The following is a 14222-nucleotide window of genomic DNA, read 5'->3' as shown; positions in this document are numbered from 1 at the left end:
TTCTGCTGTATATCTAAAGCTTGTGGGTGCAGCACAGCCAAATTCATAGCAATAAATTTTCACTAGCAAGATGTACTAAGTACCTTTTATTACCAACAAGCTTTACAGTGGCCCAGACCCTGGTGACAGACACCAGTGTGTGGGAGCATTCTTCAGCTTTCTAAGTTCTTTGCCAAGCCTCCTTTAGAGTGGGACAAAAAAACCCAGATTGAGTTTTTTTAAATGGAGCTTGATACATGCTTTGAAAGGAATTGCATGAAGCAGTTATTTATGATGAGATAAGACTGACTCAGGAAATTTCAGTCCTGGCAAGCATCTTCTTCAGCTGTTTGTGCAGCGAGAACACAAGCAGAACAAGATTCTTGTTAAAAGGCTGGGCGTCAATTCAGCCAGCAGTATTATTCCAATAAGCTTTAAAGAAAACGTGTTGAACTAAAAGGGTTTGTGAATGTTAGGGATAGAGACAGACAGTTTTGTTGATGCCACATAGACTAACTGGAAGGTTGTCAGGCAAAAAAACTCCTTCTACTCCAGTGATTAACCAAGAGGTTGAAGTGGACAGGAGGAGGGGCAAGTCTAATAGGATAAAGAAGTTCATCCTGTTAAGAATTTCAAGTTGCATCCTTGGGTGGGGACAGGATTTATTACACATGTCCATGACTGCTTTTGTAAAATCCAGTGCTTACAATCAGTGACACACTAGTAGTGATTGCACTGGCAAGTATTTGTCCTCTGCAGACATACCTCAAACACCACGCTCTTTTCAGCTTATTTAACTATGACTCAAGGTTTTGACCACCAGAAAGAGAAGGCTTATTCAGAGACAGTATAACAGCTCTCTTAATGGTGATGACCCTCTGTTTAAGGAAGAGCAATGAGAGGAACTCAACCTGTTTTCAAGGGAAGACTGGTATCTATAAAAAGAGAAAGTGATGAAGGAATCTTAAAAATAGAAATACAGTATTCTGAAAAACTAACAGTTTATCTACAATCCTTAAGTCCGGAAGTGATTCACAGTCCTTAAGTCAATGACCAAACTGGTATAGAGGCACCTGAACTACCTTCATGAAAATCACCAACTGACCTATTAAGTCTTATCTTTTTTAAAACGAGGTCATACTGGCACAGAACATCTACTGATCTGTTCACAGCGTGCCTGGATTAGTAAAGTTACAATGACAGAGAAATTGTGCCCCCCTTCCCTTCTCCCTCTCCCCCAGGTTACCCTTAAAGGCCATTCATGGCACTGTTTCAGAGAAGTGCAAATTGAGGTTTGAGCCTGACAAGTTGTGTACAAATCAGTACTGTCATCATGTGCACAGAAAAGGTGCACAGCCTTGAGGTTTTCCTTTCTGCCAGACTTCATTCACAATAAAAGCCTGGTTCTTGCTCAGTTCATCTCAGATTAACTACAGAGGGTACCACATTTAATTACAGACTCAGAATTTTATCCATGCCATCAACGTGCAAAATACAAATTCACGCACTTATCACAGGGCAATACGTTATCTATTCAGCAAAACTGGATAAGGAAAATTAAAATCTCCACACCAAACCTCTGTCATAACAGCCAGACCATTCTGCTAGCTGGGACATTTCTTTATCCTGACAGATTTCACAGCATGCACAGGAGCATTACTGGCCAGCAACAGAATCTTACTGCTCTAAAGACAAAGCCACCCTGACATTTCAATACCTCTGTCCACACAGGAAAAAAAAAATTCCATCTACTTTACCTGTTTCAGATGTTCAGTACTAATTCTATGTCACCCAGCATCTAGAAAAGTCAGCGTCCTAGAGCTATTTACTGAATTCTGGATTTACCAATTCACTTAATAGACTTCCAGAATTGAGTTTGAATAAGACCATGGACCAACCCTTACATTCCTCCCCACCATAGTGGTTCCTGTTCTCAAAAAATCCCAGGGCATGAATGGAAAACACAATATATACATGCAAATCACTCACTACTTATGGATTACATACTGAGATGGACCTAGAGGAGATTTTTATTATTTTATGTGAATGACTGAAAGGGTGGAAATAATTAATACAATTATCATTAAAGAGAAAAACATTGTATTCAGGCTGAAACTGCATGGGGAATTCGATTAGGTACAGTGTGTTTGTGTATATATGCATCAGTGACAGATTACTACCAAAACATAAACTTCTCTTACTGGTGGTAAAACAGTAAAAAAGTAATTTTAAGTACTTCACAGATTTTTTTATGGCCTTTGATTATGTCAGCCAATAGCCAAATAAGCACAAAAAGTTTGTTTTAGATAAAGCAGAGGGAATTGGAATTATGAATCCAGGATATAGGATAATCTGAATGTAAATCTATAGAACAACAAAAATTTGAGAAACATGCAGGAGCTGGTCCACCACTTTCTTCAGTAAAAAAAAAAAAAAAATTTACAATTAATACAAAGTAGTCTGAGAGTCTGACAGAAGGAAAGCTGGTGGATAAAGTTTTCTTAAGACCTGAATTTTAATATTTGGTTTACCATTACTCATTTTTAGACATAAAAGAGGTTTTCTGGCAGGTCTAGTTACTCTTTAGCATCCAATCACTTAATGCCAAATCAATACCTCCACACATCGCTGCCTTTGGAGAACATGGAGGAGCGGATGACCTCAGGAGCCATCCATGCATATGTCCCAGCTGCGCTCATTTTGGTAGTTTTATGCCATTCCCTGGCCAAGCCGAAATCCGTGATCTTCAATATCTTGTTGCTCAGATCTCCATTTTCCACCTTTTCGAGTATCAGTACTAGAGAAAAGGGAGGGGGAGGGAATAAAAGGTATGCAGAGTAAAGCTAATATTTATGCAAAAAAGATCCTCCTGAAGATCTCCCAAATGTCTAGATTCTCCCTGACTTTTAGTTATTAAAACATACCACACTCCATGACAAGTTATTTCAAGCTGAACCCTTCATCTGACATCTGAACGGCTGTCTAGCAAGTAACTTCAAATTTAACCAAAATACCAAGCCCCAGAGAACAAATAGATAATAACATAATTATTTAATATAGCATCTAGTGTCATTCTGTATAATAATTCTCTGCTAAGAAGTGAACCACTGTAACTTCTAGAAATCCAGATAAGGGAAGACATTTCCTAATTAATCCTCTCTCAGCAAGCCAGTAATAGCATTTTTTCTTGAACTACTTAGAGGACTTATTTTTTTAAATCTACATACACACACAGGCTGGACATACCCTTCATGTAAATGTGTTAGGAGTGGAAGCTCTATGTACACAGATTATTTTTTTTCAAAGTCACAATTAAAAAAAAAATTATGATTACTAATAACATGCCCCATCCAGGACTTCATATACACCACCATGTTATAAACTCCCTCCCCCATCATTCTGAAACTATTCTTTTAGTTAAGCTGCCAAAGTTTCTACCACGTTTCAGTGGCAAAGGAGTCTACACCTAAGGACTTAAAAAAAAAAAAAAAATCTTGAGGCAGAAACTCAAGAATGCTTTGGTATAAGGCACATATTCCTCTTTACCCAGAAAGCTGTACCGTCACACCACTGTGCAATGAGTGTAAACCAGAGGCCAGAAGTATTCACTCTGCTTTAGCAGCACCTCATTATCCTTTTTCTTTATTTTAATGTAAAGTGACCACACAAGTTGAGCCAGCGATGTAACATCGAGCAACAGAATATAATAGGCCAGTAAACTTCCATAACTAACGTACCCATAAGCCTGTGAAGTGATTTTCAGTCACTTTGTAAAGGGCCACAAACAAAAAAATATTTATGTTACCATGAGTCCAAGGACTTCACAGCAAAAGGCATCAAGCCACTAATACACCATCATTATGCAGCTACTCTGCTTTTAATGTCATTACAGACACAGGTTCTTAGAAAACACACATACATAAAAAGGGAAAAAACCCTCTTGAATTGAAAAAAAAACCCAACCAAAAAAATCCCCCACAACCAAACAATCACGGATCATAACGAAACCTATAAAAGGCAAAAGCATTGGAAAAAATTACATACAAGAATCATCTTCACGACCATTTTTAGCAGTCCATGAAAAGATTCAAGCATCAGTCTCTAACTAACTTTTTCAGGGAAAAATAATTAAAAAAAAAAAAAAATCTTACATTCATTCTCATACTTCCCTCCAAAAATTAAAATGGGATTTCCCATGAAATAAAAGCCAAAAAATGTTATTTGAACCCTTTTGTATAAGTAATACACATCTAAATGTTAAAATACTGCATTTACTTTTATTAAAGTTAAACAAACTGTCTGTTCTCTGAAAATTAAAAAAGTCAGCTACCCTTTCTATGAGGCTTCAGAATTCACAAAATACAACTTCACGAAAGATTTTTGTGGGCCAACTCCAGCTGTGAACGAACTAGACTCATGGTTAAGCTCTTGGTTCTTGCTTCTTTTGCAAAACCCCTCTCTAACATTACTGAATACTCCATTTTCCTGATTGCAGAGGATGGAGGAGTTTGAGGCCAAGAGTTACTATTCGCTTCATTTGGGCAAAAGCGTATGTATCTTTAGAGCCACATTTCAGTGTAGAACAGAACCAGCACAAGAAACAAGAAGGCGGCTTCCTTTGTGCCTCCTCTTCCAGTAAGCCTACCTTTTTTCTTCTTCCTAGCAGATGAAGAACTGCTAAGAGAAATTGCTAACAAGTCGCTCGTTGATAACAAGAGTGAAAAATTTCCTAGAATATACATACTAAGTTTCTTCTTCTAGCATGTACCCACTTTGTCTAAAGAGATGGCAGAACACTAAAATCTAATTTTAAATGCAGTAATATATAGATATACAGTGAAGTTGTAAAGTAAAAATTTGCAATAAGAAAGCATGGGTTTGGGGTTGGGTTTTTTTCTGCTTCCCTTCATAAGCACAAAGAGCAAAAAGCAAATTTGTTGTCCCCAAGGTAGATCATATTCTCTCTGAATGAGCTCGATAGCAGGACAGAGTGCCAGATATCACAGTTGGGTTGCACATACCTTCCTGGCAAGAGGTTATTTAAATCTAATTACCTTGATTTGTATTAAGATCTAACAAAATAATTAGTACTTACACATATCTTTTGTGTCCATGAACTTGTTCTTTTGCCAGATGTAGGCTAAGTAAGATAAATTACCATGACAAAAGACCCCAGAGAAGGACAATGAAAGAGCTGCATATATTGCAAGTCCTTGATTCCTTAGTTACATCTTTGGCCTCCCTCCTATTTCCTTGTAATAACTGCTTAAGATAAAAATCCTGAAACTCAAAATTGTAAAAATCAATTTTAAGAATCATATCTCTCTCTAGCATCTGTTTCAGTTCTTATCTTGGTCAGTATCAACAGGCTCACTTATAACTGCTAGGAGCCTCCCTGGTCCATCTGTGAGATTTTCAAACCTAAAACCTTGACTCTCCCTCTTGCGTTTGCTCAGATTTCAGTGAAGAATCTTGTAAATAGGTGAAATATAAATTGCTTTCAGTCCTCCTCTTTTATGGAGAACACAAACCGGGTTGCTAGGACACTGCAAATGCATTTCACTCATGCTAACAACATGGTCTCGCTTGTGAGCTTTATCTACAACTAGTTATTACCTCTTGTTTAATACTTTGAGTGCACGTTCTCTTCTGCAAGTGCTATTTCTTCTGCACTCGTATTAGTCTACCACAATACAAAATACAAATAAGCAACATACTTCCTACACTTACAGAGTTAACATACCTTTCTGTCTTTGAATAGATTTGATCACTCAGGACAGAGCTAACAGTGGCCAGATGATCAGCCTAACAAAAAAAAAAATTCAGACACAAATATAGAGCACCTACACCAAAAATGCAGCTAATCTACCAAGGTAGTAAATGTTCTCATTCTGGACTGTTGAGTTAAAAGGTCTGTGTGAGATCAAGAGGTTCAAAAAAGGTAGAAAATTGAATTGAAAATCTTTCAAATTCCCAGCCTTAAAAAGATAAATAGTTTGGCAGCAAAGATACTGGGCCTAGTTTTCAGGCAACCGGGGAAGAACAAGAGCTGAGTCAGCAGGAACATGCAGAATGTGTGTCGGCTTGTCAGTGGTGGATCACCATTTCCCTGTTTCAGCAGGGCCCGTGCAAGAAACCTCTTCCTCTGTACAGGCACAGAGCCAGCCAGGTTGTAGATGAAGGTATGCTATGTACTGCTGCTCCTAACAACTCAAAAACATCTTTTTCCTCTGCAGCACAGGCTAAAAGCTGATCTTAAGTAGCGTGGGTAGGAGCCAACTGGCAGTGTGCAAAAGGGATCGGTGAAGCAACCCGGGTATTACAAGCACATTCAGACAGCTTTGAGGATCCAACTGCTACAGCAATACAACTTAATATAGCAACTCACCAATAGCATGTTCTTTGCATACTGTAATTATGAAGTAAAGCATGGTGGCTTAAACTGGTGGTAAAAATTACTAGCAACTTTAGGTGAAGGGTATGATGAACATGTGTGCTTACAGGAGTAATAATCCAGAAGTGCTCACATGCATTTTCATATATTCCTGAAAGACTTGGAACTTGTTCTCCAGAAAATAAACATTTGACAATGAGAAATTAATTACAGCTAGATGAATTCTGTCCAGCAAGACAGCTCTTTCATATCTCAAGGTGTCCCAGCTGAGATAACAAGAAAGGAATATGATGCAAAGAGGCCTTGGTATCTCCTAGCAAGACCTTCCCTGGATCAGGCAGTCATCCAGATACAGGCACATATGATTTAGATGTGTAATTTCAACTGCGAAGAATTTATTAAGAACTTTATTACCACAAAGACTCTCAATAATAGTTACTGGTAATGACTTGACCCCACTGTTTAATTTCTTGACAGCCAGGCAGACTGCAAGTGCTGAAAAGCAACGGTCAATCGAGACACATTAGGTCTGAGCTTCGAGAGATACAAAGGTAAAAATTAAACACTGGGCCACTGATGAAGACCACTCTTTTTTCTTTGAAATTAAAAAGGCTATCGAGGTTCCTCCATATTCTTTGACAACATCTTTAGTGCCTTACAAGAAGCGTCAAGGATATTTTCATATCAGACTCTTGTGAGAAAGTTTCCTGAAATACAGAGAAAGAAGTAGGCACCAAAAAAAAAAAAAGGGGTGGGTTAGGTAACCAAAGGCAATAAGCCAAAACTTACTGGTTTGATGATGAGACAGACTAAGTAGCAGAATAATGTAAGACAGAAGTCAAAGATCATTTGACGCAACTCAGCCTGATGCAGTCCTTAGTCATACTGTCTAACGTTACAGCAAGTAAACCAACAACTGTATGGCTAGAGATTAGAAAACTTATTAGTGTTATATTTTCAGTACTTTCTAACACAGGTTTCCATTTATGTGATGCGTTAGCTTCTGCTCAGGACAAAAGTTGCAGTAACAAAGAGGAAAGGCAGCACTGCAGGGCTTGCCTTCATCACTAACTTGACAGCATTTTCATTTGTCTCTGAGTAGTTCAGAGCTATAGGTGGCAGCTGGTAGCCTACTCTAAAGATTTAAGATAGGCTGTGATTGGGACTTTGATGCTTCATGGACAATTACCATCAAGCTAATAGTACTAACTGCAGCGCCCAACCTGTAAGACCATCCCAGCTACTAAACAGCCTTTCTTAATTGTGTCCTTTAATTTGCCTTTGTTGCCATGAGTGAACTCAGCAATTAAGATTCATATTATCAGAGAATCAACCTTAGTCAACAAGTCCTGGCATTTACCCCTTCAGAACCACAGTAATGTGGAAGAACATAATTTCCACAAGAACAAGTCCAGTTGCGTAAGAAATGGTTTGATTTCATTGTTTTGACTATGAAACAATAGTTAAGAGGCCAGAGCCAAAGTAGACTGATAAAGTTTACAAAGAGCATCTTCAGTACATTCTGCAGATCACTGAATGCTGGCCATTAACCAGATCTTTCACCAGGTCTGATACTCTTCGATTGGTACGTAACACCAGCTGCTGAAACAGAAATGTCATTAGAGACTTTCCTCAAAGTTTCTCATTCCAGTCTCAACTCCCCATTGCTCTTTGTGCAGATTATCTCAGCCAGTGCTGGTACCATTTAAAGATGGTTTCTTCGTTAGTAAGCGGGGGTGGGGGGAGAGAACTGATGATGTACCCAAGATCCTCTTATCCTTGTTTGTGATTTAGGCTAGCAGCTTTTCTAGCAGAGTTGGAAGTAATGGAAATCAACTTCTTGAGGCTAAGTGAAGCCAGTTCACCTTCTCTGGTTTAAGTATCGTTCTGTACATGTATTAACAGCTAGCAGACTTTGGACAGTATCCAACGTCTTACTGAAAGTAATCAAGTCTTTAGAAGTACATAGATCTCGGTGATAACAGATCCCAAAGAGGATTCTCAGTTTTGTGAGTCACAGTTGTATATCAGTGACATCAAGAAGAATGAGGGGTTTTTCCCTAGGCCAACTCAGATGCTTTCATTGTTTAAACAAAGATTTGTACTGAAAACAGACCTCACAGAAACAAACCCACTGAAGTACAACTGACACAATGGTATCTGACACTGAGTCAGCTCTTCCTCCTGCTCCACCCCATTTCACATTATTAGGCTTTACTAGAAAGACAAAAACATCTGCCTTTAGTATTCAAAACAATACAAAAAGCAACTTGATTAAGATTTCTAAGATACCACTCCATCCTTCAGCCTTCATGTAGTTGCTACTACTGGATCTTCAGCTCTGTCTTGCCATCACAAGTCATTACGGAGATGCCTGCTCTGCGGGGTACTAGACAGAGCAGGATTGTTTAATAGAAGGACAGAGTTAAGGCTGCTGTTGGTCTAATGAGTCCTTTAAGGGCAGCTCCAAAGGTGGACCTTCATGTTAGAACATTGGGCTTTCACTAGCAACTCATGAACTTGCAGTAGCCTGTTTAGGATTGGGACTGTATGTATCTAGGACTATTCTATGTCCTTTCAGAAGGAGAAATCACTGCAGTGAAAACACTGAAACCTGCAGCTTTAAAATTTTGTTACTGTGGACATCCTGTACTAGTACCTAAAACCACTGGTTAGTTCTAAGCAGGCAAAACAGAGGATCAAATAAATTCTGAAGGAATACAGACTGGAGTTTAAAAAAATCACCAGATTAAGTGCCAGACAAGTTTCCACTCTGCCAGAAACTGCAAGATAAAACTACAGAAGGGATGCCCTGGAGGCAAGTGATAAACATTTCTGTAGAGATGAAATTCTGTCTTGCATGCCTGAAATAGATGCAGACCTATCAGAGCCTCACATCTTCACAAGGTGAGTTTCTTCCCCTTCCCTCTCCTCCATTCTCATGGATCGTTACAGAAAAAGCTGACTTGGATGACACAAACTCACAGCATCTCAGAAGGCAGTCTTCCCAGGCTCCAAAGATAGTCAGAAAACACAAAGCCTCTCCAGAAGGGGATTCCAAGCATAAGTCTAATATACATGCTCTGAATTACTCTCTACAGGAGGATCTCTTGACTAGAGGCACATCTGTGCTAAGTGCCCAAAATCAAACCACATGAATCTCTGTGGTCTGGTACAAGTAAGCAATTTCAATTAGAGAAGTTCCCCGGCACACCAGATGTTAAGAGAGCCATCTGGTGAAAACCAATTTACTCATAGTTGCAAGATTATCTCAGTGTTCTGAATTTTTTTTTTTAAATTAAGTTTCCAGAAATATATTGTTCTACTAGTAGGACAGCTAATGTAAATCAAACTGGTACTGCTGTTAAATCAGTCTTAAATAAAACTGCTCCTTGGCCCACAAAGGCAGCTGGAGGTCATAACTCATTGCATCTTGCACTACTCACCTTAATGATCACTGAATCAATTGAAAAGTCAATGGTGAACATCTTTGTCGAACACAAAGCCTTACTGCAAGGAAGACCTTGTTTCCAGATACTAAACAGCTGTGCTTTCATTACTCATGCATCTATAGAAAGACATGAGATCACATATACAAATATACGATGACGAAGTAAAGACAGGGGTATAGAGCTGTATATCCTTTTAGCTACTTGTACCTACATTTTAATAAACCCTAAGAGAGCTGGGTAAACCACATCTAATAGGTCAGTATCGCTCCTGCTTCTTAGCCGTTGCAGTAAGAAGTTTAAAACTGCTGAGCAAACTTTCTTTTGGGAATATTCTCAACTTTATAATAGTGTTCCAGTGCAAATAACTGCATTGTTGATGTATTTTTCATTCTGCTTAACCCAACTTACTTCTATTAGAACATGTTTTTTTCCTCTTTCCAATTATGTTAGAAGCACTAATTGGTCTGGATCTCTTTCCTTCTGCCAGAATATACACATTTCTATCCCTTTCATTTTCTTCAAACCCATCTACTCTTCTTCCAAACACACTCCTCTACCCTACATAAACAGATAAACCATCTGCACTGAATCTTTCAATCCTATCACTAAAATAAACATGATAAAGCTTTACTTCAGTTTGAAGTTGGTCACTTCATAAAACCTCAGTAATACACCTCCTGTTTTTCATCCAGCACAATACTACCTCCAGTATGCATGAAAACATAAAGAGGTAGATTATTTTCACAGAAGGAAAGTTTTCACAAGAGAAATTAAAAAAAAATATTTTTTGCAACAAAATAACAGCTGCTGTTTTAATCCTCTGTTCTGCTCACATTATACCAGTAGAGCCAGAAAACATATTATAACCTCCTCTCACAAACACAAACTTCCCCTGAAAGGCAGTAACACTGTCAGATTTCTTGCTAGTTTCTTTCGGGAGGGTTATTTTAGTTTTCAGCTACTTTTGGATGGTTAGGACAGCATTCTTAGTCTCCCGTGGGCCAAAGTAGTTGGAAAGAACAAGTCAGGAAAAATAAACACTTTAAGCCATGCTGATCCAGTTGCTAGTAACATCAAAGAACTGGTAGGAAGTGGCTCCTCATTTCATCTCACTGTCCAAATTAAGTGACAAGGCAGCAAAATATGGTCATATAATTGCTTTTTTCTGGTTTCTCAGAGAAAGGATTAAGTTGATTTGCATAGTGTAGTGCTGAACAGAATACTCCTTTGCTTTGCTTGTGCTAAAAGCTGATTCATCACTTCAGAAGCAGAACAACATTCAGGGAGGAACTACTACAGCGTGATCACCCACAGCAAAAATAGTTCATTTTATATATGAAGGTAGAGGAAGGGGGCTGCTGTCTACTGCACAAAATAGTATGAACAGCCAGGTATACCACATTTTTCTGGCTGTACCATCTTCAGCTTCTTAACTACTCTGCTGTTGTATTCCCAATTTATTTAGCACACAGCACACCAAGAAAATAAAGAACTTCCTGACTTAAGAGGCAAAAACTGATAATGACAGAATACCAAGGAAAGCAAGATTACCTTGCAATACCACCACAACAGTTAACCACCAAACTGCCCATCGCCTCCATATTTCATGACAACATCCGTATCAGCAACTTCATGCTCCCTTTCCCAGTCCAGAGCACATGTGTACGTGGACCACGAAACACAAAAGAAATTGCAAAAAATCCAAGACAGTCTCTTGTATGGTCCAGATTACAGTTCACACCAAGTTATTTACCTGTGCATGATGTTACTCAGTAAGCCTGGCACACAAGAACAGAACTCTATCAGCTAATGAACATCAAGCCTGATGGAAATGGTTACGATCATTAAGTGAAGGGAGAAATAAAAAAGAAATACGAGAGAGACTGAGTGCAATGAGAAATGAAAGCACACAGGAATAAATACGGAAGGGAGCAGGCTAGAAGACAAGCGTCCCTACTGTAGGGGGGAAAAGCTGGATTTGTTGTCTGTGGTACACCAAGATATATCTCCTATTTGATGGATCATTGCTGGCTTCATATTTAACTTTCATATAACTTTTCCCCAACTGAGACAATACAGTCAGTATTTCAGTGCCAGAATACCTGCCATTCTTTTATTTAAACACTGCTGTTCTAGGCAGATCATGAAACAACAGGGCTGCTACCTAGTGATAAACCAACATTAACTCATGTGTTCTATTGTAATATTTTGAAGTTTTATAAATTCTTCATAGAGACACCTACCATTAACTGTGTTTCCAGCATGCTAGGGTGGATAGTGGCACTTTGAAACAGGTTGGGAGAACAATCTGAAGAAAGTATTTGAAGCTTGTTTGCCAGAAATGTAAGAAAATCTGATTGTGAAGGTACTTCAAGTTAGCCTGAGCTTAAACGGAGCTCCTGGACCTAGAGACAAAGGGGGTGGTGGAGGTTCCAGGTGAGGCCCTGACTGCGAACTACCAGACAAACACAGCAACTTGATGATGTAGAGTTGAGAAGGCCCGAAAAATTCCAAGGTGGTGGAAATATCTGAATACCTGTGAGTGTCAGTGCACTTCAGGAGGACTGAGTCAGAACTAATCAATGTTAGCACTGTGGGTCGAATGCTTTGCCTTTCAAGATTCCAGGAATAAGGAAAGCAGTTGTATCAACACGTGAGGAAAAACTCCAGCAACAGAATTTAGCCTGCAAGCACATCCCACTCACACTCATTCCCAAGAGGCCCTACTCATTATTTTGTGCTGTACTCTGTCTCCTTGGAGCCACATCAGATGGTTACACAGTCCAAGAGCTAGATGGCAGCAACAGTGATGGGAGGGTGACAGTGACAAGAGGAAGGACTATAAATAGGATAAATGTCATCTTTGTTATTTTACTTGGTATAGAAACGTTTAATTTTAATATTTAAATCATTAAGTAGCCATCCAACTACCTGCACAGACTTAGTGAAGTTTCTTCCCCAGTCTCCTGTATTCTCATCTAGACTCTCAACTAGATTTCTCCTTTAGTTCCAATGCTTCACCATATCTATTCTTCTTTTGTTAGATTGAAGTGAGAAGACCACTACTTAAGACCTCAAAGGCTGAAAAATGGCAAAGGAACTCAAACTCACATGGAATGACACTACTCTAACTTCTCTTTTCTTTCCCAAAATAATACCATGCATCTTTTCTGCTGTTGGGTGTTTTTGCAGATCACTCCAGAGCAACTCAACCACCTATAGATACAACAGCCTAGTACCAGATTTGTTTTCCCATAGGTCTTTGCTCATCTGTTACTGTACGATCACTGTTTTCAACAGCAGTAAGGTCAACAGGCAGCTACAAAGAGAAGAACTAATGCTTACCCTGTCATAGCTGGAATGTGAAAGACCATTCCTGCAGTTGAGTACAGTTGTGGGTGAGAATACTGGACACGTTTTATTTCTTCCTCCATTCTGCACACAGAAGAGCTTACTGTGCTTCACTTACCAAAATGCTAAATGGCAAAAGTTATGTCAGATAGTGGATAAGCATCAGCCCATCCACTTCCTCCATTTAGATAATTCAAGTACTGTAAGAAAATATATCAGATACCCAGTCCATCAAATCCCAGGTGCAAGACCTTTGCAGAAAGAAAATAACAGAATAAAAGCTTTATGGAAACCAATGCTTTTTCACCCCAAGACCCTTAAACGCAAAACATGAACAAGGTTTCAGTTCTAAAAGTTGCAAGTCTTTTCCATGGTAAGATTTAAAAGCAATCCAGACCTGTATGACGAGGTACTACTGTTAAACTTCTGCCTGCCAGCAATACGGCAGAAGTCTCAAGTGCAAGAGTTGAAGGAAACAGAGAACATTTCCATTTCCAAACAATTCCAAATTTATAAAAAAAAATTGCTTTACACAAGTTTCAGAAGTCAGCTAAAGGCTTACTGAAGCTGAAGGTGTGCCAGAGAGGAAAAAAGTCTGATTAATACCACAAGATCCAGACTCTCCCACCCACCCAAGGCAGAACATGTCCAAAACTGAGCCAATCTGTTACAGGAAACCTTGTCTTAAACAAAGAATCTCCTCACTCAACCCCGTATGTTTTCTAAGGGTTTGTTTTTCAGACTACAGAATAAAGTTATGTGAACTAGGATAGCTCTGAAGGCACTTTCTGAGAACTTCTACTCCCAGCCAGAAGGTTCATGAACACTAAAATATTAAAATATTAATACTACACTTAAATGCAACTGATGTCATCTACTTGGACTTGTGCAAAGCATTTGACACTGTCCTGCATGACATCCTTGTCTCTAAATTGGAGACACATGGATTCAACTGATGGACCACTCAGCGGATAAGGAATTAGCTGGACAGTCATACTCAAAGAGTTGTCATCAACAGCTCAATGTCCAAATGGAGATCAGTGATG

The 14222-nt window shown here is 39.0% G+C and overlaps 1 protein-coding gene across 5 annotated transcripts in view; it reads right to left on the bottom strand.

Annotated features, from left to right (window-relative positions):
* The window catches only part of MAP3K9 (mitogen-activated protein kinase kinase kinase 9), a 67881-nt gene that overhangs the window by 35040 nt on the left and 18619 nt on the right, over nt 1-14222 (bottom strand). For all 5 annotated transcript variants that reach the window (XR_008577373.1, XR_008577374.1, XM_054827542.1 and 2 more), the window contains exon 3: nt 2596-2776. Coding sequence is in view for 3 of the 5 variants with exons in the window: in XM_054827542.1 (XP_054683517.1) it covers nt 2596-2776 (181 nt within the window). In the remaining 2 variants the exon portion in view is untranslated. The remainder of the gene's footprint in view (nt 1-2595; nt 2777-14222) is intronic.

The sequence above is a fragment of the Grus americana genome, chromosome 5, assembly GCF_028858705.1.
Source record: "Grus americana isolate bGruAme1 chromosome 5, bGruAme1.mat, whole genome shotgun sequence".
Lineage (NCBI taxonomy): Eukaryota > Metazoa > Chordata > Aves > Gruiformes > Gruidae > Grus > Grus americana.
Note: the sequence above shows the minus strand (reverse complement) of the source record. Positions and strands in the feature narration are given on the sequence as shown.